At 41.3% G+C, this 27,598-nt stretch overlaps 1 protein-coding gene and 1 long non-coding RNA gene across 7 annotated transcripts in view; both read left to right on the top strand.

The window, feature by feature from the left end:
* cacna2d2a (calcium channel, voltage-dependent, alpha 2/delta subunit 2a) overlaps nucleotides 1–27,598 on the top strand; it is a 202,871-nt gene that overhangs the window by 48,535 nt on the left and 126,738 nt on the right. For all 5 annotated transcript variants that reach the window (XR_009789987.1, XM_061783406.1, XM_061783404.1 and 2 more), the window contains exon 2: nucleotides 367–448. Coding sequence is in view for 4 of the 5 variants with exons in the window: in XM_061783404.1 (XP_061639388.1) it covers nucleotides 367–448 (82 nt within the window). In the remaining variant the exon portion in view is untranslated. The remainder of the gene's footprint in view (nucleotides 1–366; nucleotides 449–27,598) is intronic.
* LOC133482997 (uncharacterized) lies at nucleotides 14,979–21,120 on the top strand. Of its 2 annotated transcripts, none has more exons than XR_009789991.1 (4): nucleotides 14,979–15,048; nucleotides 16,301–16,400; nucleotides 16,541–16,709; nucleotides 20,534–21,120. It is a non-coding gene; the product is annotated as an uncharacterized LOC133482997 (long non-coding RNA). The 2 variants fall into 2 exon arrangements; XR_009789990.1 differs by having other exon boundaries at nucleotides 18,805–21,120.

The following is a 27,598-nucleotide window of genomic DNA, read 5'->3' as shown; positions in this document are numbered from 1 at the left end:
TTGTCGATTTAAATAAAATATATTGTTGCACCTCGACTCTAAATTGTCCATTAGTATGAATGGTAATTTGCTGGCCGTCTCCCGCCCAAAGTCAGCTGGGATAGGTTCTTTGACCCTAATGAGGACAAAGCGTGTAGAAGATGGTGAATGGAATTTCACATTGAACCAAGTAAACTGCTAATTCGAAGAAAGGAAAATCATCGCAGTGTTCTGGATATGTCACGAATGCAGATGCTGACGCCGGAGACGCATTCTGGCTTGTACATGGCCACCCCTGCTTGCCTACAGCCAGAAAACCGCCAAATGATATGCTCAGGTGCTAATGCGAGTTGATTTGCATTGAAAATGTCCCGTCTTCTTTTCCAGAATGATTCACTGGGCTGCACGCATCGAGAAGGAGCTGGAAAAAGTTCTTCAGCATGTCACCGGGACTCAGCAAATGAAATCGGTGAGTTCACGTCATGTTCGCACACCCGGATGACTGACTGTGTGTGCGTGTGTGAGAGAGAGAGAGAGAAAAGTGTTATTTCAGTTAATATGGCTGCCTCCTTGCATGAGGCTGTATGTGTGGCAGATGGTTGAGGCGAGTCGTGATTGACACCATTTCAACGTTTTCACCGTGCTTGCCGGCTTTGAAATGCACCCTGAGATAAATGTTTCATTTTGGCCACTACGGGTGACTGTGCCGAGTCCTGAATATGAGCTGGTGGTGTTTAGAGCGTTGGCGACATTGATAGGTGGCAGCGAGTGAATTGACAGGGAGGGAGCTGTAGGCAAGGTTAAGGGCCATTACTGGATGGACAGGGAGAGTGCAAGGTAAAGGCGTTTGTTGTTCAATGTCACCAAACATACATGACTTCATGTGAGTGTTTTTTTTTTTAGTAAACCAAATAAGGCTTTCACTTCCCTCTTTGTTCCTCCTTTTTCCCAGTTACCATGCTTATTATTTATTTATTTTTTAAATCTGGTTAATTGTTTGTCCATTGTGGGAAGCGAAAGCAGAGTAGGATGTGGTCTCTTCCGGTCCCACTGCTCAGATCTTTTGGGCAAGAGAGGCAACGGATTACGACCACAATATTCGAAGACTCAAGAGCCACAACATAATCAATCTACAGTTTAAAAAAAAAAAAAGACTAAGCCCAATCGTGCATTACGGAAAACAGTGACCAGTTGACATCCCCATAATTTATTTTAGAATACTAGTCGTTTAAAACATAAATATACCACAAACTATGATACCAAAAAAATTATCATTTCAAATTTATCTTGCAACATTCCTTTAAAGATAAGTAGATCACGCACAATATAATGAAAGAAAAATACACCTGGTGTGTGCGTGTGTGTGTGTGTGTGTGTGTGTGTATATACATGCTGAAGATGCTCCTAACTTCCACTAACAACCTAGGCTAAATTTAGCTCCTCCCCGACATACAAAGCTTGTATCTCAGTTGAGATGCATGAAGTCAACATACTTCCTTGAGACCGATTCTAATTTAGACAGGGATTTGGCATCATCTTTAAGTCCATTATGGAAAGCATGCACACCTGACAAATACTGTCGTACTTAGTTTTTCATACACATTTACTGCAATTATGACTTTCCTTTGGCATTAGCGTTGGTTAGTGGTAGAGTACGAGGTGGTCAAAATGCGTGGTCAGCTGAGATTTTTTTTTTTTCAGGCTTGTGATTGGCCAAAATGAAAACCCAGTTGTGTGTGTTTGTGTTGTTTCTTTCATACGTTTAAAAAAAATCTATCAGCATACATGTCTTGATCCAAAATGATTTGCTCCTGGTTCCCATGCTGCAAGCGGGTGTAAACATCACAAACGGCTCTGTGATGTAGTGCTGTTGTACACTACTGCAAACTACAACCACAAAAATAAATGAATGAATACCTCTTTCCCTGTGTCAATTACAACTGAGCATTTTTAGCTTTGTAAAAAGAGCCAGCCATCTTGCATTGGCTCTCATTAGATGTCCGCCGTTGTACCCAATGAAGTGTCCGATGTGTCGTAAGAACTGTCGGACGTAATGTACAAAAGGAGTGGAAGTTTGGAATGTGGGAGTGTGAGGCTAGATGATGAGCGTGGGTGACTGTTGAAATGTAGGAGGCAAGGTTTTTGCGAGCCTGTGGAGTACAGATGACAAATAGCTTTGACAATTAAGGGGAATGTCCAGGCATTTTAAAAAAATATATATTTTATTTGTTTGCAAAGAGTAAAGATGGAAAGACTGACAGAGGAGATTCTTGTGAGCTGCTGCATTTAAGCGGGAGCACGTGGATGCTGTTTATAATCTTTATCCTGCGTTTGGCATTTGATGCGCTCCAGCGTGCGATGAGAGGCGGCATCGGACGCCAGCCATTGTTTCCACATCCTCGGGCTCATTCCGAGCAGTTTTAATAGACACACGTGTGTAGAGCGCCCACACATGCACACGTTATATGTAATGTTCCGTATTTATACGGCCATATTATCTGTGAACAATGCCCCGTTTTTGTCCATATTTATTTGTTATTCTGCAGTAGCAGCATTTTAGTTTCCCCCTGCTTCTGATGGATTAGGATGAATTCATAGATCTGTATGGACCTTTACCCCTAATCTGTTCTGATAAGCACAATTGATTTCAACCTAAATAGCTGACTTTCATTCAGCTGATGAGGCATCCCTAAGTTCCCACTCGATGCCCCAGTTGCAATCATCCTCTGTGATTTTGTAATTATTATTATTTTTTTGTCGTGGAATTTATGCATTTGTGAAATAATCACACACCCTTGCCACCCGTGTGTGGCATAGCAATCCCCGGCATATGTTGTCGGAACAATCACTCTCAAAGCTATGTGTGGCATAACAATCACACCCTTCAATCAATCAATCAAACCTTTGTGAACAGCATCTTTCATACTTAATAAGCAACACAAAGTGCTTCACAAAACAAGTGATTAAAAATAATAATAATTAAAAAAAAGCCCTCCCTAGGGGCCACCCACCCTATTTCCCGAGCCACCCCACACCAATCCCTTGTGAAAAGCAGTAAGACATAACATGGTTGATTAGACATGGGTCTGGCCTTGCTCTGGCCTTGTGGGTCTCAGGGCTGAACCATAACTAATATTAAAATATCATCAAGTGAAGATCAATGCAATTAATAGAATACTGATGGAAGCCTGTGGATTATGAGGAATTTCAGGATCTGGATGGACCTTTAGCTCTTATCTGTTAAAATCCCACACAATTTATTTCAACCTAATCAGATGACATTTTACAGAGATGTAAGCGGGGGCTGTGTTAGTTAGTGCCAATGGCATGGGTAACCTACACATCTGTGAAGGCACCATTAATGCTGAAAGGTACATAAAGGTTTTGGAGAAACATATGCTGCCATCCAAGCAACGTCTTTTTCATGGATGCCCCTGCTTATTTCAGCAAGACAATGCCAAACCACATTCTGCACGTGTTACAACAGCATGGCTTTGTAGTAAAAGAGTGCGGGTACTAGACTGGCCTGCCTGCAGTGCAGACCTGTCTCCCATTGAACATGTTTGGCGCATTATGAAACGTAAACTACCACAACGGAGACCCTGGACTGTTTTAACAGCTGAAGCTCTACATCAAGCAAGAATGGGAAAGAATTCCACCTACAAAGCTTCAACAATTGGTGTCCTCAGTTCCCAAATGTTTATTGAATGCTGTTAAAAGAAAAGTTGATGTAACACAGTGGTAAACATAACCATGTCCCAGCTTTTTTGGAACATGTTGCAGCCATAAAATTCTAAGTTAATGATTATTTGCTAAAAACAAAGCTTATCAGCTTGAACATTAAATATCTTGTCTTTGTAGTGTATTTGATTAAATGTAGGTTGAACATGATTTGCAAATCATTGTATTCTGTTTTTATTTAACACAATGTCCCAACTTCATTGGAATTGGGGTTGTAGAATAACTCCTTGAGAAAAAAGTTTCTTTATTTCTAGAGCAAAGCAAACATATTAAAAAGTTAACGGCCAGATCACATAGACAAGCGAGCTACAGCATCGATTCACAGCCAGAAATTACGCCCCTGTTGTCGTCAATTTATGGCATGTCAAGGCTGTTTAGCATTTTAAGGTTATGTGAGGTTATTTGAAAGCACCTGTGGCCTAATCACACACAAAACAATCACTCACAGCTATGTGTCTTAACAACCAGGCACTTGTGGAGTCAGAAAGATCACTCTCAAAGCTATGCGGCATCACAATCACCAACTTGTGAGTCTCAGCGTTATAACATTACTTTTGAAACACCACAAAGAGGAGATCGATGTTGAATAATAAATGAAACTAATGTAAATAAAAATACAATTGTCATTTGAATTTTCAGTCAGAAAAAAACTTTTTGGTAGCTTTTTAGATGCAAATGAAAAAACTCATTACATCTGCACTTACATGCTTTTGCTTGACAGCAAGTCATTTAAATTATCCAGTATGATAGGTGGTGATAATGTGCAGCCAATAAAAAAATGCATTGTGAGGGGGAAAAAAATGTAACAGAAGGAAACATATGATAAGAACAATTGCAAATACAAGGAATCTCCAAAAAGTAGTGCTGCAACAAAAACATCAAACCTTACATAAATGCTTACATACAAAAGAGTGTAATCAAGGTGCATAATTGAGTGGCGCAATATATGAAAAAGCCCTCAGCTCAAACCCTGCATGCCAAAAATTTAATAAGTGACATGACCATGCTTGTAACTTAAATCGCTCTTATGGCACAACAACTTTCCCCATTGAAATGAATGGAAATGCCATAAATCTATTCTAGCCCCCCCCCAAAACATTTTTTTTAACTTTTTTTTTTTTTTTTTTTTTTATAGGGAAGATGACACTGTAAAGTGTTGTACTGTAAAAATCATATGTAGCAACATGATAAAAGTATAATGTAAAGAAAGAAACAGTTTGTACATCGTGATAATTCAATGGGCATTGTGCTGCTCTTTCTGGTGTGTGCTGCCTCGACGAGGTACTGTAGGGCACTGTGCATGTACAGAGCCGTGAACGCATGTATGATAACAGAAATGTGTTATTATTATAGTATTATTAGAATAGTGGGGGATTGCTGTAGTCAGTTGAACACATTCTAAATGTATTTTTGTGGAAGCAAAAACCAACAGATATGTCTGAAATGCACTATAGGTTTTCGTTGCTATCGCTGACAGGAGAAACTTCCAATAATCCGTCTCAAATGTAGCAGATCTCCCCTGCTTCTGCTTTCTCGCCACTAACCCTTACCCGCCTTTTCTCACAGCAACTGATGGTTAAAGCTTCCACTCTTCACCGATCCATCAGTCAACAAATGATGTGAGGTTGGGATCTGTGCCATTTGTTTCTTGATTGAATGGCCCCCGCTCTCTTGTGGACAGTTTACAGGAAGAGTCAATGGCTCCTCCTCCTCTTCTTCCCCTTCCCGCTGTGAGAAGTTACCTTTAAAGGGTAGCGAGGCAGCGCTACAGAACTGAGGCCTCCTCCCTCTTTCCCCCCTTGCTCCTCGGATGTTACACAACAGCAACTTGTATCGGGATGAGTGCAAACTCCTTGTGTAGGATGCGATACAGCGGGTCCCTCTCAGCTTTGAGTCTGAAGTAGATTCACCATGAAGGGAATGCTTGTCTGAGGTTCCCTTTTGGTCCTCGTCTTAAGACTGATTTTCAGTCGATAGCGTTGCAGCGCAGTTGCAAACTTTGACATGCTGCTATAAACAGTGTAGTGTTTTTTTATTTTGTTGGCCAAATCTCCCAAGTCTTTTTAACTTACTGTCACTATCTATACAAAATACCAATGTGCTTGCTAAAAATATTGTTTTTTCTTTGTCTGTGTAGAATTCAAGGGTGTCAAACTCATTTTAGTTCGCGGGCCACATTCAACCCAATTTGATCTCAAGTGGGCCGGACCAGTGTATCCGTGGCCTTGTAAGCTATTAATAACTTTTTTTTTTTTTAACCATCTTTTTGGGTGCACATAATTACAACTACATTTGGGAAAATATTCACAGTTATTGATTATTATCTTGTTGCCAATCTTGTTTCAAATCATATGAGCAATCTCAAATGTCAACAAAAATTAGTGCAATTTCAACATGGATCAGTTTTCATCTACAGTTGCAACTTAGAGATCACAGTAGCTCTACAAACTATGTACCTTTTTATAAAACAACCTATTTAAAAAAATATTTTTAAATTCACATACATTTTGACATCCATCTGAAAATTTTGAAAGGCTCTACTGAGTCATCACACCATACAAACTAAAGTGGGAACTTTTTAGAATGAAAATGCAGTTATCCTCCTGTTTTGTAAAAGCACACAGGCAGATTGACAGAGTGAAACAAAAAAATTAAAACAAAATACATTTTCTATGTCTATTAAGGACACATCCACAGAAACTCAAATTTGCTACTTATTTAATTGTCGCGCAGTAGCTTGCCATAAAAAGCAATGAATTTCTGAGGTTAGCATTAGTCTGCACAAACAATTAGCAACCCCCTCTCCAACTATTAGCATGGATCAAATTAACTGCACATTTGCACATGAAATTACTGAACAAAAAATACATGATATAATGCATACATTGGCAGTGCTTCACAGTCTCACTCTCTTACCGCATATTGATTGGAGGCGTGCCCCGCTGCGCCAATCTTTTTCTCTCTCTCAGCTTTGTGCATGTCACATCACGTATCTCACAGCACTTCTGGCTCTGTCGATGTCAAAATAAAAGCATGAGTTACCAAATAAGAGTCTATACATATAAATGAACTAAAACTTGAATGGTGGGCAGAAAAGTGGCCGCGGGCCCGATTAGACCATGAAACGGGCCGGTTCTGGCCCGCGGGCCGTATGTTTGACACCTCCCCCCCCCCCCCCCCCGGTGTAGATTCTTAGTCATGCAGGTCATGGTAATCCATAAAGGTTGAATTTAGGCAACTGGACTGTTCGTTTGTTGAATGTGTTGGGCTTGTTCCGGTTTTCCAAAAATGTTCATGACTTGGGCTAGTGATTCACAATGTGGTACTAGTACCACTACTTGTACCCGGGCTCCCCCTAGTGGTACTCGAAAGAATCACTGTCTTGAGTGAATTACATAGAGGTTTCACTGTAATTCACTTTACGTTATTCACTATGGATTGTGTTTGACATCGGTGGTTCACTTATTTATTTTAGCTTAGGTGCACTAAGCAGCTCTAATCACGATGAGTTGTATAATTAAACGGATTCCATGGTCCCGTTCCATCTGGACTGTCCGTCAACCGGTGACTGGCACGAGGGATCATCAGTGTCACGAGAGCTTCGACATGGTCTGTTGGCGAAGCATGTTTATTTTGTTCAGGACCCCCCCCCCCCCCCCCAACGCCAAATGCTCGCCGGTCGACTCAAGTGCCAGCTTGAGCCTTCGCTCAAGCACTTGTGCCAAACAACAAGCAAACGCGAAGCAAAACTAAGTGGACACGAGAGCCCCATAAAAGCAATAGAAAGCTGAATGTTAAGCAGCGTGAGAGCTGGTCAGCACCATTACTCTCAGCTTCACACTCCCCGAGGCTGACAGGAGAACACGAGACTTCACAAGCACAAACTATTCATTTTGTTTCTGCCCCTTTATTAGTTTTCTGACACCGGTGAAGGTTACAAGGATTCCTCTGCAACCGTCTTGATATGAATACATCTATCAGCAGAGTGCAGCACCGCATGCAGATATTGCTGGGTTGGCATTAAAGACACTTCGTTGAAATGGCTATCTTTAAATATGTGGGCTTAGAAAAAATAATTATACATAGTAACTGCCATTTTTCCTGTGTTTGTATTACTTCTTTTGAATGGATTGCTGGCATTTACCCCTAGCATGCCCACATTGAGCAAATAGTGGAACCTTGGTTTTCATGATTTATCCGTTCCTGAAAATCTAACAAAAAGTCCATCGTATGATAACCAAAGCAATATTTACCAAGAAATAATGGTAATCCTATTAATCTGTTCCAGACACCCAAAAATATTAACAAAAAATGCATCCCTTAACCATAACCCTTTTATATGGAATAACTATAGTTTTAAATACAGAACAGTATGATATACAGTAAATACTGTATAAATTACTAAGGAAGTAGATGAATGAACTTTTTTATACTTTCCATTTTCATACTTCGCTATGAGCGCTTTCTTGAATTCTATTATTTCTCACCTTCTTTATCAAATGGCTGGCACTCGGAACTTTGTCTTTTGTAAAAAGGACTCAACAGAGGGCAAGGTGTGTTCCACAATGCAAGCTTTCATTAACAACTCAAGGCAAAAACAAGCCTCCCGGTCTGCTTGGCCCCACTCGGACAAGTTGGGGCAACCTGGGTGTAACATTCTGTCAAAGGTTAGGCCTTTAAAATAAAAACTTACCACTGTGATACGGAAACTGGGGCAAAATTTAAATGAAGAAATTCATAAAAAATCTAATTATAGAAAAACTAGGTCAAACAAAAACCAAGGTTCAACTGTACTGGAAGATGTTTACAATTACTAAACATTTTTTCCCCATTAGTTAACTATTTTTCTTAAAAAATAAAAATTAAAAAATACACAAAATGCCACCCACCGGTTGATATAAATTGTTCAAATAGGTACAGTGCATCTTATAATGGCATCATTAGCTAGCTGTGTCATACATTAAAAAAAATACAATACAAATAAAATCCTGACTAGATTTTTGTTGTTCTCTTCAGGTTATACAAGTTGAGTTACTATTCAGTCAAAAATCAGGAAGGAACAATTAACTCCTAAGGTTCCCACCTCTCACTGTTATGAAGTGAATGTACTTGTAAGCTGAAAATCCGAATCCGAATCATCTTTCGTTGGAGCCGCTCTAGTACGACAACAGACAGTCAATTGACGGAGAACACTTTGGAGACATCAAGACATTGACAAAAACAGTCACTGAGCAAAAAAGGGTTGCTAGTTATCTGGTAATGCCGGTACAATTATTATTATTTTTTGAAAATTGTGCAAACAGATGCAGCGTCCTCTAGCACTGCGAGCAGTTCGAAATCAACAGTGATCAAGATGCATTTGCAACCAAGCAAAAACTTGGGCAGGTGTTTAAGAGGTTTAAGAAATGGACTTGAAAATCAACATAACTTGTCATGTATGCAACACCAAAAAGTAATTTTCACCCAAGCCACTACAAGAGTAGATGACAGAATGCTGATTAAGCATATCAGCTTCTGACACATCTTGCTATTTTTTAAATATTTTTTTTATATTTAGTAGGTTTATATGAAGACTCTAAAGTGCCCGTAGGTGTGAAGGTGAGTGCGAATGGTTGTGTATTTCTATGTGCCCTGCGATTGGTTGGCAACCAGTTCAGGGTGTACCCCGCCTCCTGCCCGATGATGGCTGGGATAGGCTCCAGCATGCCCGTGACCCTAGTGAGGAGAAGTGGCTCAGAAAATGGATGGATGGATGGATGACTATCCTATACATCACTTGATCACTTGGTGACGCCCTAAAACTGACGTAGCGGAAATTACGTATTTGACCTACGAACGGGCAGGCTCATATATGGACAGCGCGTAGGTCGACTGAGCCATAGAGAAAGGAGAAGGCATTTGAAGCAACATGTCTGAGAAGAACCCCAAAAAACATTCAAGACAAGGTGCAGAAGTGGATCCTGCAACAAAGAAAAAGCCTGCTTGTCGTTTGGCTGAAGGATTATTTGCAAAGAAGGAAAGTGACCGACGTTTTCAACAAACACAGATGGAGATACGCTCTTGAAGACACGGTGGCAGTAGGGGTCGGAAAGGTAGTGGTTAGGGTTGGGAGGAGGAGGAGGAGGCCAGAGAAGCATTTAGCCTACATCATACCGAAGCGGGTCACTGACAGTGTAGTGGTACACTCACCTGACTTTGGTGCAGGCAGTGACGGTGTGAATATGAGTGCAAATGGTTGTCCGTGTTGCCGTGTGACTGACTGGTGACCAGTTCAGGGTGTAGTCCACCTTTCACCCGAAGTCAGCTGGGATAGCGAGGATAAGCGGTTCAGGAAATGGATGGCTGGATACTGAAGCGATGGCTTTGTTGTAATGTTGAATCCCAGCATTAGGGGGCGCCAGAAATGACAGATTATAGCTTTAACAGGATGGGAAACTCTCTATGAATGTTCTTAAGCGCAAATCTTCAACACTAAGGTCGGCCAATTCATGGACTTCATGATTGTGCCATGAAATGAAATGATAGCCAGTTAAGATTGCGCTGTTGCTTGGGGGGAGATAGAGGAGCAACTGGCTGTGTTGACGTTTTGTGTAATGTTTCTCATAAGTTATTCAGCACAATAAAAATAACAATGAGAAAAGTTTGCCACTGCAATATAGTTACCGGATAAGCAAATTGTTGGCCTAGATTTTATTTTCCATTTCTACTACTCCTCTTTCTTTTCTTTATATTTTCCAGCAGTTGGGATGTCTTGCGGCACCACACTGCCTCTCACAGGTCAGTCTCGGTACTACAAAACACATCTGGTGTTGGGAGAGGAGACTCATGATTGTCGGAGATATTGTTTTGTCGTGTACTGTGTTGGTCATCTGTTGTACAACTTAAACTCAGTACAGACTCCAACACCTATGCCGGTTTTCTTCCTGGTCATGCGTTGAGTCTCTCGCTCATTTAACAATAAGATGTTAAAAAGGTGTTTGTGTGTGTGTACATTGCTTTAGTTCTTTACTCCATTATTGAGCGTGTGTGTGAGTGTGTGTGTGTGTGTGTGTGTGTGTGTTAAGCGGTGGGTGCACTGGTCTTTTCTTATTGCGAGCGAATTGTGTTTACTTTCTAATAGGTGTGTTTTGTCTGTGAGTTTGGGGTCGCTGAGGTTTTCTTCTCGAGCTCCCCAACTGAGCCAGTCTAGGATTGATTGGTCACACATGTGAATAAGTTTAATTGGCTTGCCTCAGTGGTGGGTGGCTCTTTTAAAAAGAAAATAAAAAAATAAACCTGCTAAAGACCAAGAAAAGCGTTTGATCACGTAGGACTCGGCTACCTACATCCTTTCCCATTCTGCAGCTTGCTCTTCACTTCCTTTCTTCTGCCTTCTCTCTTTCCTCCCAAAAAATACATCTGGATGAGAAGCCCCGCCCCGCCCTCCTTTCTTTCTCTTACCCACCTCTTCCTTTGGCTCCGTGCTGGACTCGCGCTCATCTCTGCCTCTGGCCCTTTTCCCAGGGCTCCTTTGCTTGATAGGATTTATGCTCCACCACGACAATTGCTGCGTTACAAATATACTCACTCATGTGCGGCGTGTGCTTATTCTCACACAAATACATAGCCTTGTTCGGTTTATGTAACATTTTATTTTCATTTTGCCGGGAGATTGAAAAGACACATTTTTGGCCAGAGATTTCAAGCGTCACATTCGCATTGACATAATGTGGAAAAAAGACATTTTGATGAATGCATCTGTCAGATTGACCCTTTAAAAAAAAAAAAAAACAAAAAAAAAAAATGCAGACTATGATTTTGTCCACCAAAACATTACATAAATTCAATATACTCTGCACTCTTGCTGGACCAGAAACATTTGTAGCTGTGAGTGCTACATCGCCTTTTGCCATGGCAATCTGGATTCACACGCTCTATAATTACATTTTGTCAAAGTTCAAACTCGAACCGCCATCATGCATGACGCCAAGCAAAATATCCGTGTCACGGCCCAAAGAACCCATGTGACCGGCAACATAACAGCAGGGTTAAGAGAAAGTGAAGCAAGATCGACACCGGAAGTTCCGTGCGTTTGAAAATGGTACGGGGCATAACTGCCAAGTCATGGGCATAGAAAGCAGTATTATGTAAATTAGCCCCACTGTTATGTCACAGTGGTGCGGCTCGCTCACAGGCTCACTTTCAGAAATCGGCAGCCTGTGTAAGATTTTCTCGGTTGTGTACTTTCGCACTTGGTGTGGGGGCAGGCACTCCATAGACCCAACTATTGATACAGGAGAAATTAGTCCATTTTCATAAGATGTCCGCTTTAAAATTCAATTGTGCTTCCCACCTGTAGGGGGCGCCCTGGAGTGCAATAAACATAATCCTCTAATACGAAGATAGCGAGCACTTACCTGATTAAGGTATTCAAAGATAATGATCTTTGTTGTCGTCGGCCATTGTTGCCCATGCCGCTGTGTTGTGCTATTTTAACAATGGCTTTCACTTTCTATCGCGTTCAATAGCGGGCCACATCCAAAGACACACTGGTGATTATATGCATAACACACAAACGCATTGTTGATAGTTTCAGGCTCAGCTACGGACCCACTAATTGGCAAGACATGTCAAAGTTCTCCCAGTAAACTGCAAGCCCAGTGCAAAGCTTGTTTATTAAGAATTCTGGCACAAAGACGCTTCACTTTAGCTGTCACGCGTTCAAATGCGGCTGGTCCAGTGCTGACGTTGTGTAGCTTTAAACAAACGGCAGTGTTAATTGGACAAATAGAACTCAGTGTGACTTCGGCATTGCCGTTACATTCAAGCTTTTACGTAACTGTAAAAAAAAAAAAAAACAATGCGGTTATTCAAAAATATATCTCGTGAAAATGTTGAATATTCCATGAAGGTCAACGATTTAGTAAAAGTACCGTCAATGAGAGTTAAAATGTAATTTTATTACGGCTGTATGTTGGCAGAATCTGCTTAAAGTAGGCATTGTGTACGTAAACCAGAGTCTGTCTTTGCCTACAGGCAGCTTAGCTTCCATTGTCATGCCCATGTCATGTCAGTGTGTGTGTGTGTGTGTGTGTGTGTGTGTGTGTGTGTGAGGATGCAAGTAAAAAAAAATGTGTGTTTGAATTTACTGTTGCAAGACTCCCCGACACAGTGAAAGGGCCTTTTACCTTGTGTTGGTGCTCTCCCCCATTTTATATTAGAGGATAGTTCAGTTACCAGCATTCATTTATTTTATTCTTTTGTTGTGTGTTTAAAAAAACACAAAAAACAAAACAGGAAATAAACCATATCATTTCATTTGTCCAGCTCAACCATCAATGGTACACTTTTTTTATGAGCCATTTTATTTCATATCACATATATTTTGCTGTGTTTGGCACAGCCCTGTCACAGATACACCTGAAATGCTTACATTTAAAAAAATATTGCTGAACAAATCGTTTACAATTGGAAAAATAAACTTTAATTTGAATATTTAAATTTTAGTAGTGCTCTTTCCTTTCGAGTACATGCTAGCTGTGTTAGTTGTGATGCTAACTGGTCAAGACCAAGCTTGAAGAGTTAAGAAACAAATATATGAATCTCTTTTTTCTTATATGAGTGGCTTGAGAGACACTTCTTAATTTCTACTCTCTAAATTATGTCGGTGATGAAAGAAGGAAGACATAACAAAATCATACCCCCCAAAAAAGTGTATTTTCAATTGTTGTATTTGTTATATTTGAAATGTAAGTTGGTCATCGAGAGGTAGGTATTTTAGAGTGCTCGAGCTACTTGGTTTTTTAAATATTTAGGAATGTCTTTTACTATAACTACTTCAATTTTGGCACGGTGGCCGACTGGTTAGAGTGTCAGCCTCACAGTTCTGAGGACCCGGGTTCAATCCCGCCTCTGTGGAGTTTGCATGTTCTCCCCGTGCCTCCGTGGGTTTTCTCCGGGTACTCCGGTTTCCTCCCACATCCCAAAAACATGCATGAATTGGAGACTCTAAATTGCCCGTAGGTGTGAATGTGAGTGCGAATGGTTGTTTGTTTTTTATTTGCCCTGCGATTGGCTGGCAACCAGTTCAGGGTGTACCCCGCCTCCTGCCCGATGACAGCTGGGATAGGCTCCAGCACGCCCGCGACCCTAGTGAGGAGAAGCGGTTCAGAAAATGGATGGATGGATGGATGGATATTTGAAATTTCATGGACGGGGAACTGAAAATGCCCCCCACTTCTGGAATGACCCATAAGATGAGAGGGGGTGGGGGATCTGGAGGTAGCGGTGTGACTGTTACAATGTGTGCGTTTGTGGGAACTCTGGACCATCAGCTCATTTCACACACTGACAGACATCAAAGAGGGTTCGAATTAACCTCGCGTGTCCGCTCTGTATTCCAGCCGCAATTTTACGTTTCCCCGCCGGTCCACCATGCCGACATTCATATTGAAATGAAACAGATGGAGTTTTGCCCTCCACCGCGGCGCCCGATCCTTCGCTGCGGGAAGATCAAACTTCAAACGAGTGGGAATAACAGTGTGTGCGTGTGTGTGTGTGTGTGTGTGTGTGGGGGGGGAGTGTTTGCAGGTGGTGAGCTTGAGTGTCATCACGAGTTATGCGGAGGTGTTTATGCGTACCGGTATTGTGTTTTTTTTTCCTGATTAGAGCGGGTAAAGTGGCATTACATTATTGTCCTCTTGCCAAGCCGGCTCCAGCTCTACTCAATGAGACGCCACTGAAATGACCACGCTAGGGTTGTGTGATCAAGGTTATTGATTAATTTATTATTATTATTTTTTTCTTCCCCCTCAGGATATTTTTTATTAGATTTTGTGGCTTCCGTAGTAAAAGTTGTCCTCTCTGCCAAGGTAGCAACTTTTACTTCCCCTCCAGCAACATTAAAAAAAAAAAAAAGCGGGTTTCATTCCTCAGGAACAGAATCATTTTTACAACGTTTTCTATATGACAAGTCGCAGAGTAAAACGCGCTGAACATTTCCATTGACTGAGGTTACGTTCACACTGCAGGGCATGATGCCCAATTCAATCTTTTTATGTCACATTACAAAAGCAAATGTGACTTCTACAGTAATCACAATGTGTCTGGGAAGTGAAACGCATGCACACGCAACACGTCACGTTGCGCATGCGCATGCACACAGACACGAGGTGCCGTGTGTTTGCGGAAGTAAATATTACTTACTAATACTATATATTGACACTGACTGTTTTTTTGCGCCTTCGTCTACCATTGCTTTTGTCGTGTTTTGTGACGTTTGATGTAAAGATCACATGAGCGTGATCTGCGCGTCCATAATGCACTCTCATCGGACACATACGAAAGAGGGTAGGATATGAAATTTTTTCAGCATACATATTTTGATAAAAGGAATTTATTTATTTTATTTATTTTTTCTAAAATGGGAAGGACTTAGTTTCACAATATCTAAAATACATTTATATTTTCTGTTAATGTTTGAAAATAAATAAAACAGTTTCAATCTTTGGTATCAGTAGAAATTTAGCAAACCATCCGTCCATTTCCTACGCCGCTTCGCCTCACTAGAGTTGCGGGCGTGCTGGAGCCTATCCCAGCTATTATTGCCAGCCAATCGCAGGGCACATACAAACAACAACCATTCGCACTCACATTCACACCTACGGGCAATTTAGAGTTGTCAATTAAGCTACCAAGCATGTTTTTTGGGATGTGGGAGGAAACCAGAGTGCCTGGAGAAAACCCACGCAGGCACGGGGAGAACATGCAAACTCCACACAGGCGGGGGCGGGGATTGAACCGCGCTCCTCAGAACTGTGAGGCGGACACTCTAACCAGTCTATCACCGTGCTGTCAATTTAGGGATTGAAGGGATTTTTTGTTTTCTTCAGGTGAAGGAAATTGAAATCCGAAATAGGATTTTTGTGGAAAACAAAAACAAAAATATGGGGATATTTTTTTAAGGCCATTTCGCCCAGCTCTACGTCAGGGTCACACATACCACGGGGTCCTCGGTTTGCAATGAGTTCCATTCCTATGGTGGTAACATAACCTGAGCGCTAAGTTACAGAAGAACCTTTCTGAGTTTTAGCTGCCGTGGCTATCGCTAATGTTGTTGCGCTAACTGAGCAGAGAAGTCTACTACAGAAGCTAAATATGGCATTGACTATAATTACCATTTTAAACTAATACTAACTATTTGAATTTGAACGTAATTTCTACCCTCATGTCCTTACAGCATCACTACACTCGCCTAAACAAGGAAAAACAAGCGACAATGGATGGACGATGATCCCATGATTGTGCCTCTTCGTACTAAATTGACGATTACAGTCATGGGATCATACGTTGTTTCGAGGTTACGAACGGCGCACAGGTATCTCGTTTGCGTAGCGAGTAAGAATATGCGGTCACACGGCACAAGAAGGCACACTCAGTTACCGCCGTACTTAATGTTTTTCATTTGATAGTTTTCTATGTATTGAAGTTTTCCTCATACAAGTATTTACTGTAATTAGGACTTTACTACTGCATTAGCATAGCTTAGTGAGACAAAGGTTTGTCGACTTGCATGTAAATTTGTGTTACGTCATCGCCATAGGGATGGAACTCGTAGCTGTGAACTGAGAACCCGCTGTTCAAGGTGGTGTGGGTGCACGGCATCGAGGGATTTCAAGATATGCTGCAATGTATTATCCAAAGTAATAGTCCTCAGTTCATTTCTTTCTAGAAGCATCTCGCTGCATTCTTCAAATGCTCACAATTTCTCCTTATAGTGGCATCTCATTTAATTCTATTGTATCGATCCTTTTCATTCACAACTTCAATTTGCAACATATAGGCGAGAGACTGCAGAAGCCATCATGCGGGCGAAACTGGTGGCGTGCATGGGAAGCGGTGATGAAGAGCGCAGTGATGATCCCTGTACTGATTGGAGGCCCCGTGTGTGGAAACGATCACAGACTGTATATTTTTAATATCCCTCCGCCGTCGGGAGGCAACGCTATCCAGTAGGCACATTCATATTTCATTAATATGCCTTTTTCTGTTTCCTCCCTGATGGCCTTTTATTGTCTTCTCGAGACATTGCACAGCCATCCACTTACCTCACCTCGTCTAACTGTATTACCTGCAAACACGCTTGGGTGCTTTGCTATAAATAAATAGTCTTTTTGTATTGTAATTTAGCATACACTTACAACTCGAATGAAGTTGGGACGTTGTGTTAAATATTCAATAAAAACAGAATACAATGATTTGCAAATCATGTTCAACCTATATTTAATTGAATACACTACAAAGTCAAGATATTTAATGTTCAAACTGATAAACTTTATTGTTTTTAGCAAATAATCATTAACTTGGAATTTTATGGCTGCCACACGTTGCAAAAAAGCTGGGACAGGTGGCAAAAAAGACAGAAAGTTGAGGAATGCTCATCAAACACCTGTTTGGAACATCCCACAGGTGAACTGGCTAATTTGGAACAGGTTGGTGCCACGATTGGGTATAAAAGGAGCTTCCCTGAATTGCTCAGTCATTCACAAGCAAAGATGGGGCGAGGTTCCCCTCTTTGTGAACAAGTGCGTCAGAAAATAGTCGAACAGTTTAAGGACAATGTTCCTCAATGTACAATTGGGAGGAATTTAGGGATTTCATCATCAACGGTCCATCATATCATCAAAAGGTTCAGAGAATCTGGAGAAATCACTGCATCTAAGCGGCGAGGCCGAAAACCAACATTGAATGCCCGTGACCTTTGAGCCCTCAGGTGGCACTGCATCAAAAACCGACATCAATGTGTAAAGAATATCACCACATGGGCTCAGGAACACTTCAGAAAACCAATGTCACTAAATACAGTTCGGCGGTACATCCGTAAGTGCAACTTAAAACTCTACTATGCAAATCAAAAGCTACTTATCAACAACACCCAGAAACGCTGTCCGTTTCTCTGGGCCTGAGCTCATTTAAGAAGGACTGAGTGGAAAAGTGTTCCGTGGTCCGACGAGTCAGCATTTCAAATTACTTTTGGCAATTGTGGACGTCGTGTCCTCCGGTCCAAAGAGGGAAAATATCCATCTGGACTGTTATGGATGCAAAGTACAAAAGCCAGCCTCTGTGATGGTATGGGGCTGTGGTCGTGCCAATGGCATGGGTAACTTAAACATCTGTGAAGGCACCATTAATGCTGAAAGGTAAATACAGGTTTTGGAGAAACATATGCTGCCATCCAAGCAACGTCTTTTTCATGGACGCCCCTGCTTATTTCAGCAAGACAATGCCAAACCACATTCTGTACGTGTTACAACAGCGTGGCTTCGTAGTAAAAGAGTGCGGGTACTAGGCTGGCCTGCCTGCAGTCCAGACCTGTCTCCCATTGAAAATGTGTGGTGCATTATGAAGCGTAAAATACGACAACGGAGACCCTGGACTGTTGAACAGCTGATGCTATACATCAAGCAAAAATGGGAAAGAATTCCACCTACAAAGCTTCAACAATTAGTGTCTTCAGTTCCGAAACGTCTATTGAATGTTGTTAGAAGAAAAGGTGACGTAACACAGTGGTAAACATGACCCTGTTCCATCTTTTTTTGGAACGTGTTGCAGCCATAAAATTCAAAGTTAATGATTATTTGCGAAAAACAATAAAGGTTTATCAGTTTGAACATTAAATATCTTGTCTTTGTAGTGTATTCAATTAAATATAGGTTGAACATGATTTGCAAATCCTTGTGTTCTGTTTTTATTTGTTTAACACAACGTCCCAACTTCATTGGAATTGGGGTTGTAGTTAGGTTATTGCTTTAAATTTAGAGACTTCTCGGACCACTTGCGATTCATTATGATTCCTCCGTGTGTGCAAAATAATGCATAGCATTGACGCACATGCTGACATGCAAATTGCTTGTAGATTAAATCACGACTCTGCGACCGAGAGGACGGGTGTAGGGAATATAACTCCAAAGCAACAATATTACACCATTGCATCAGTCGTAATAACTGTCAGTGTGCGGCGATATGTGGCGTTCGTGTGCGTGGGAGGGTTTTTATTTTATCGCATGTTCACCCTCGTATTGTTTTCTCCACCGCTTTTCAATACAGACCCACGCAACGGCAACACAATGGCAGAAAGAAGCCTTATGTAACTCTCCGGCCTGGAGGCGGCGCAACTGGAGTAGGATATTATTATTATTTTTTTGTCATCTTAACTGCTAATCAAGCCCTAATTTTATTGCAAGCATCTGACCTCACCGATTGTTTTAGGCTTTACCGCCCATTAGAAATGACGCCACTTCAGATACAGGCAAAATGGGTCATACTGTATTTGTCGTGTGAAGCACAAACACAGTGAAACAACACAATGCGCTCACTTGCTGACATTGGCAGTGCTGGACAAATGATTGATATTTAACAGAAATCACGTACCGGAAGACATTATGCTTTTTTTATTTCAGAAGTTAAAAAGGTCTGGGACATGCCTTTTGTGAAAATATCCCAAGGATCAATAATTAGACACCTTGCTGAACTTGGTCCTGTTGTGTGGGTGGAGTCCTGTCTCATGCAAACGAGACTGTGTTGTCCCTGCCACCTCTTCTGTAAGGCTAATCCAGAGTATAGCTTTTGTTACCATGACGGCCGGGGGCGAAGCTTGGGGGTGGCCACTTGTTGAGCCCGTAGTCTTTAAAAAAAAAAAAAGAAACTGGTCGAATCACTTCCTTCTGGCTCGGGTAAATGGTGGAGCCCTGTAGCAGGTGACCGGGACAAAGCACCCGTAGCAACTTCAAATGTCTACAATGTCTTTTGTTTTACACAAGATGTCTTCAAGAATCGCCAAAGATGACAATGTCCCATGTTTAGGCTTCTATTGTGTTTTCATATATCATAAAAATGACATACATGTATTTAACTTTTGTCTGAAGACACCAGCCATAAAAAACAAAATAAAAAACACAATTTTACTAAGTTCGGGTTTAAACTATCATGTCATCAACCCATAATTATGCACATTTTTGCAGCATACACAGGAAGTCTGTGTAACCTGTTTTCCGGATTCGGTCAAGTGATGCTTTCAACGTAATAGAGCGGGCACAGCAAGGTGACACGGTGGATAGCATGTCTGTTTCACAGATTTTGAGGTTTGGGGTTCAAATCTCACTGGTTGCATGTCCTCCCCTTGCTTGTGTGCTTGCTTGTTTTCTCCAGGGTATTTGGGTGTCCTCCCACAGCCCCCCGAAGCATGCTTCTGTGGGTATTGTTTGTCTAGATATGCTGACGACCAGTCCAGGGTGCACGTTACCCAAGCACCTCAGACCCGCTGCACACCGAGCAACACGGCCGAATGCGACTGAACAGTCGTGCAGTGTACGGTGTTGTGCAAGTAGTTTTCTTGAGTGGCTACGATTCAAAACTTACATCGCAGGTGAACGTGGTCGGAATGTCGCAGATGTAACAGCCAATGAAAAATGCCGTGTGGTATCGCATGAGTTTTGATCCAGCCGGCTGCCTGTGGCTAAAAAGCAAAGTGTGGGGCATCTCTCTGTTTCCGTGTTTTCTGGAAATGACTCTCTTCAGGTGTCTGATTGGCTACCAGTGGCATTGCCATAGACAGTTTCTTTAAAAGGGACATATGGAAAGTTTACTTTTTCATTGTATACAAATAGTTTTGTGTCTCTGGAGTGGCTGCCCAGCCATCCAGTCATCAAGTCTATGTTTTGTCATTTGCCTATTTCTGAAAATGTGTCTGTGAGTGAGCCGTTCTGTACTTGTTGTTACATAACAGTGCGACTACTTTACATAATTAACCCCTCCCACACCAAATTTCTCATCCCAGGAGATGGTCAGCGAGGCTGGGCGAAGAGAGACTAGAGCTATTTTCAAGAGACTCAAAAAAATCTCATGTTGGTTTGACAGCATGTATGCAGTATCCATAGCCTTTTCCTGCGAGACAAACAACACGACTGCCTTTAACCTTTCAACCCGGGACAGTAGCTTACCCGCTGTGTTCATCATCCAAAGTAAATGACACAGCGCTACTACCATCATCAAGACTGTACTCGCTAATCACATTTGACAGTGTGTGACCCACTCTCGCCAGCTTGCAACATGCTGGAACAAACACTTTCTCACCGCTGCACCGGAGGCCCGCTTGTAAACGTTTCTGCTATGAATAATTCACATGCACTCAGTTGAACTGATCAAGGTGGGATTGTATTATATTGTGTACGTGTGCTTGTAATTCCTGGTCTGCTGAGTGGGAAAAAGAATAAAGTGGTTTGTACTGGATTGGATTTGACAGATGCTCTTTCCAGGACATGATTGAAGTCTCTCTAAAGTAATGCAGACCCAACAATGAGATGTGGAGGACTAGGATTGTGTTGAGGAGTGTGTACGTGTGTGTGCGCAGTTTTGTGCCCATTAGAAGACAATGCATGGATTGTGTGTGTGTGGGGGGGGAATAAATAAAAAAAAATCCTCATGGATTCATATTGGCAATGAATAAGGCAAAGATGTGCTTGCGTGATTCAATGTTTTAGAGTTTTGTAACTGTTTCCAGTAATACAAATCTATAATTACCACTACAGTGTTTCTGATTGTACAGTATAATAGTGTAAGAAGTTAATAATTTTCTTGGCGATTCCTTGAAATGATCAAACTTTGAAGTCATGGGCTATCCACTTTTGAAGGAAATCGAGAAATCTTTGCAATTTGGCATCACCAATCTAGGATACCTGCTTCCGAGTGGGGCTCATTTGGACAAATTCCCTCAAAGGAGTTCATCAAAGTACAAAGCATGCAGTTTTTATGGCACTTTCTGTCCTCGTAAGATGGCACGTGATCTAACTGAGAAACTTGACGTGGATCTCTTCAGGGTGGCGTGCTAGATTATATAGTTACTTTCCCTTTTCATGGCGAACCCTTAAAATGATAATCAAATTTTGATGCCGTGCTCCGACAGCATTGTTTAAAAAAAAAAAAAGGTTTGCGAATTTAGTGTTGCACCACTGTCTTTGATACCTGCTTCTGATTGGAGCTTTGTCAAAGTGTGAACTCTGGAAGTTGCTCGAAATGGTCACTTGAAACCAAAAGGGCTGTTCAATTTAGGGCACGGGTCCTTGAGACTTTTTTGTGCATCTTGCTATGGTATGGTAGACCACTTGATATCGTCTTGCTACTGAGGGAGTTTTGAGGACATTTTCACCAGGATACGAGCAAAAATTGGTGAGTTTCAGAGCATGTTGGGACACCCCGAAATGTTTAATTTGTCAAACAAATATTAATAAAAAAAATATTCCTTGAGGGCCTTCGCGCTCTCTGGTGAGGGGCCCTAAATATGCTAGAAACAAAACATTTTGAACACTAATAACCACTGAAATGTAAAATGTTAAAAAAATAACACGACATTCGATAATTTGATCATGTGACAAACATGGCAGCGAACCAATTGGCAGCCAGCTAGCCTGCTAACGCAGGAAGCTAACATAGCAGTCTACATCTTCAGTGCTCCTTTGTGTTGCGCATCACAAATGGCTGGACTCAAATAGTCACAGAAGAAAAAGAAGTCCTTTGTTCACAACAAGCTAATACCAGCTAATAGTCCTAAGCAGCATGACACTGAAACACTTGCTAAAGCTGGACAAAAGGTACCTGGACACCGCTAGGCTACGAGTCTCTCCAACATTTCTTTTACTTTTCGTTTACCACGTACATCTTTTGATGCTAGCTAAAATGAGGTCTAGTGAGGTTCGCTGACGGCCTGCAATATCAAATTTAGGCCCAACTCCAAATTTGACAAGCTTTGTGATGTTAAGCATTGGAGGATGGCAGGTATTTAAAAGTTCATTCTTATTTTTTCGATAATATAATATAAAATGTACAATATAAAACATGGCTGCGCTTCTAACACCTTTTGATTTTGTTTTTAATCATTTGAATGTTTCACGCGTGAAGGGGGAGGGGGAAATGCAATATCTTTTGGAAGCCTGCCATTAAAAGTTAGCTATCCAAGTGAAGAAATAATCAAATCTCATTCATCCAGCAAAAAATCGGCAGCATTTTAAATTGAGTTCATTTGAGAGAGGGTGGAGGAAAAAAACAAAAACAAAACAACGCTCCCCAATGCGTTTGACTCGCAACTCTCCTCAATGGAGGCCTTCTCGGCTATTTATTCTTGATCATTTCAATTCTGCTAATGACAGAAAATATTTTTTGGAGCATGAGTGTGTAAACGTCTAACTGGTTCACACCATCTCCAAGCTCATTGTCTTTGAACGAGCTCTCACTGCTTCCCATTACACGGCGGTACAGGGAAAATTATCGAATTTATTAGAGGGGAACTAAGCAACGCAGGTATTGGAATAAAACTCTTAACTCCCCCCCGTCTCTCAGAAACACAAAAGCGTCACCAGTGGCATGGCTCGGTGAAGTGGAAAAGGTAGCTTGACGAATAAGCATTTGATGACTTTTTTTTTTTTTTTTTTGTGCTGCACCTTTGCAAATCTATCCACTGCGGTGATTGGGGGCTCTTAAGAGGATCATTCTTTGCCTTCAAGTCAGTCTGGTCTATAGTCCCTCTTGCCTTCTTCACATGCTTGGTACGTGAATGAAAAAATGTTGCCACAGGAAGCAAGATGTTGTACTGTAGGTTATGTTGTGTACGTGATGTGCATATCTCACAGAGCCAAACTACAATCCTAAAGAAAAAATACAATAAAAATGTAAATGTATTTTTATTTTTATTGTTTTAAATTTGAGAGATCCTACATGACGAGTAAAAAATGAGCAAGTGTGCACTTACTGCTCTTATAGTGTTTGGGGTACTCCAGATGACCAACACAACACACCACACACACAACCATATTTACACCCGCAATCACGAGTATCCTCCCCAAAACCAGATGTCGTTGTACTAAAACTGACCTATGATAGGCAGCACGGTGCCACAGGGCATCATGACTGCCTAAAAATATAAAGAAGAAATAGTAGTGGCAGAAGAAGAAATCAGAGAATCCAGAACCTAACTACATTGTGGTTGCAAACTCTTTCATCGTAAACATTGAACCTGCTTGTTTAGCATTTACAATTGTTGGCCCAGACCGTTTTCAGAGCAGATTTAGGGGGACTGGGGGAAACACTTTTAACACACTTTACACCACAGGATAATTCCTCTGGATGATCTTTTTAAAACATCCGAGAATTGGGCCTTTGCGGACTTCGCGTCAGGTGTCAACGAAGCGTAAGTTACTAATCATCGTCTCTCCATGGAAGCGAATATACATAAACTTCTGTATTGTTATCGCAAAGGGAGGATGAAGAGTAATTAACAGGAGAAAGACGGCAAAGCCATGCTAATTGCAAAGTTTTTGGGACATGTAGTTGCCAAACTGAGATTGTGTGATACTGTGCAGTTGTCCCATTGGTCTGGCTGGAACCGCGTTAAAGCAGAGCGTAACCAACTTTGAACAGCAAAATAGCAGGCAAATTAAGAAGTGCGCGGAGAGAGAATAATACACAGCAACAGGACGGGGATTAAAAGTATAATAATAAATGTCTGAGATAAGATAACCTTTGTTAGTCCTACAATGGGGAAAATTTGCATCCTTTCAGCAGCAGTAGTAGATAAAGGAAATACAAAATAGCATGCAAGAGAAGACATTTGTACAAGAAATACATTGCACAAAATAGAAACCTAAACTACTGTCCATGCCTAAACTATCCAATCCAATCTATCAACAATGTTCTCCATTTGTTTGCAAAATAATGCTGTTTTGATTTTGACTTTTGAGATCTGATTAATCTCATTTAATGGACTTACTTTCTTTACTACAGTTGAAAACAGAATCGGTGAAGGCTAACTAATCCAGAGACGCATCTTTTTGATGATGGTATATTGAAAGGTCTTTTTTTTTTTTTTTCTTCTATCTTCTACTGATTTTATTTTTATACTGTGTGTATCTGTTTTGGGGCGTGGGGAAAGTTGATTCAAAGTTCAAACAAATTGGAGGTTGAGAAGGGGAATGGATCATGTTCCAATTGGATTTAATTTGCGTAAATTGCCTAATGATGTTGGGAATATAAAATGTTTTTTTCAAACGATTTGTGAAAAAATAACTTTGTGTACTGAAGGACAGCCTAATGATAACATAGTTGTACATCACAGCTCAGTGTTTGAATTTGAAATGTCCTGAAAAGGGGGAAAAAAACATCCTTTGAAAGTGGCAGAAAACAATTGAGCTCGACTGTGTGTTTGTAGAGCATTTTCTCGAGCATGACGCCGACACGGATTTTCGCACACACTCGCACTTTGTGCAAAATGCTGATTGACAGCTCTCTTGAATGTTGCCTTTGGTTTATGCCACACAATTTTGGAAGATTGAAGCCGCCTCTGCGCGTTGCCTTCGATTGTTTTCCTTGTTCTGAAGCGTCTGATAAAAGCGAAGTTCTTTTTGAAAGCAGGGTGGTGAGCTATGTGGGCTCACATAATGAAAGGGTTTTGATGTAATGTCAGAGCTGTCTGGCGAACAAAAGAAAAGCAAAAGTGCTTGAGATGCTCCTTCTCATGGCTGTTATCTGAACAAGGACTTTTTAGCACGCTGATTGTCCTCCCTGCCCAGAATAGTGAACTGTTCTTCAATTCATTGTTTCTTCTTCCTCGCAGAGTTTTAATCTTAGCCAATCATCCCCTTCCTGGGTCAGTGTTTCTCTACACTCTTGTGTGGTTGTCATCTATCACTACTTAATGAATGATAATGATCAGGCACTGGCTGTGATCTTGGTGGAAAATGCACTAGCATAGATACACATAGTCATTGGCCACTGTACAATACAAGAGCTTAATAAAAGGTTCTGCTCTTGCCCTCTTTTAGTCCTTTTTATTATTGTATTTGTCGTTGGCAGCGAGGTAGAATTCCACTGCAGCATAGTCAGGGCTTTAATATCTAATAATAATCTAATATTTCTAATAGGACCAATTCAACCGATTGGAGTGTTATTGGAGCCGCGCCGCACGGTGAATGACCTGAAAACCTAAAAGAATTAGACACAGCCACATATTGACACGCAACAAAGGCCTTCCTAACTCGGGTTTAGTGTACAATTAATTCCCGTCGTGTTTGCGTAGTGACTGAAAAATTCTTCAACTGACGTCGACATTTTTGACACATCTGATTGACGTACGACCGCTTGGGCCTATCAGTCCTTTTTTGCCCTTGCACACTACCCTACGTACAACACCTGACAAGACTTGAAAGGCTTTTCCTTGATATTTCACAGAGTAAAGTTTGTATAATCCCATGTTATCATTTAGTCGCCATGTGGTGTCACAAAGTGATGTTATAAAGGACTAGCCACAGCTATCTTTGTCTTGAATTGGGAGAATAGCTAGCATGTTGGTCCTTGTCCAAATTACAGCCCAAAACCTGTTAGTGTCTCAGTCGGTGTTTCTAGAATGAACACCATCACCAAGGAGGTAATGTCTAGCAATGACTTGCTCGGCAACTTTTCTCCATTGAAATCGATGCAAATGAAGCTGATGAATTTTCACTATTCGGCCATTGCCGAGAAGGATCATTACTACAATGAGTTCCACATTTCCTCAATGAAGAATATTAAGCTACAGAGCCAGCTTATGTTGCTCAAATCCGAAAGCAAGAAGAACGGGGAGATCATTGTGCAGCAAGGAGAAGAAATCGCATACCTGAAGGAAAGTCTTCAAGTCCAGCAAGCAGAACTTGAGCAGAGTAGGATAAAAGTCAAGAAGCAGCAAGATCAGGTGTCCTCGCTGGAACGAAGTTTCCATGAGCAGACAGAAGAGCTCCGGCAGAGCGAGAAGAAAGTCCAAATGCAGGAATCTCAAATTTGTTCACTTGAACAGACTATCAATGACCAGAAAAATGTGTTTCAGCAAAGCAACCAGACGTTCCAGAGGCAAGAGGCTCAAATTGCAGCGCTGCGACAAAGCCTCCAGGACCGAATGGATCAACTCGAGCAGAGCGAGCTGAAGGTGCAGGAGCTAGACGAGAAGTTTCAAAGTTACATGGAGTCCGCTGAGCATGAAAAATGCGACCAGAAGGTCAGAGAAGAGGCGCTGATGGAGAACCTCCGAGCGTGTCACTCCAGGCTGCGATCAATGGATGACCTTCACAACAAGAAGAAGAAAGCCCCTTTCTGGTCGGGCTTTTGGAGTGAAAGAAAACAGTCTGAAAGGGCTGAACAGCAAGAAAAAGACTCAAGCCAGAAGAATGAAAATGAGAAAGCTGATAAGAAGGAATTCAATACGAAACTCAAGAGCCAGGCAGGGATGAAAACTGATGAAATGTCGGAGAAGAAGAATGAAGCTCCAAAACGTGCACGCAAAGTTGCCTTTAACTGTTGAGTCAGCCTACTCACATTCGAGTTTGCAGTAGCTCTAAGTGAATAATAATAACTTGCTGCTATGTTGTATTCACAAGGTTCAAGATGTCACGTTGTGATTACTTTTATTGTCGTCATTGGAAAATAAATGTGGGAGAATAGAACAAAACGCATTTCTTTGATGATTCATACAGAACAAATCAACATATTTGAGTTTGTAACTCTTGGCCAGTCACAATCTTTCATCTTTACACAATTTGGGGATGATTATGTCAAAGCGACAGTTCTGTTGATTTGGCATTTATTGATGTTGCAGGGTCAATTCTTGAAATAGTTTTTCTTGTGTTTGTTCTTTGGCCAAATAAAACTAAATCTTGAGTGTTTTCACATTTTGCAGGTGTGTTCATTCTGCCGAAAATGTTCATACTCAAGCTCCCAAAATTGGCTTGGTAGCACGCTAGTTTCACTTATCAATGTAAAATATGCTAGGCATGTCTATCATGGGTAGACCCACAAAAAAAGCCTCAAGAAGCCATGCCCGAAAAGA

The sequence above is a fragment of the Phyllopteryx taeniolatus genome, chromosome 9 (genome assembly GCF_024500385.1).
Source record: "Phyllopteryx taeniolatus isolate TA_2022b chromosome 9, UOR_Ptae_1.2, whole genome shotgun sequence".
Classification (NCBI taxonomy): domain Eukaryota; kingdom Metazoa; phylum Chordata; class Actinopteri; order Syngnathiformes; family Syngnathidae; genus Phyllopteryx; species Phyllopteryx taeniolatus.
The sequence above is the reverse complement of the archived record's forward strand: the minus strand, read 5'-3'. Positions and strand labels throughout refer to the sequence as shown.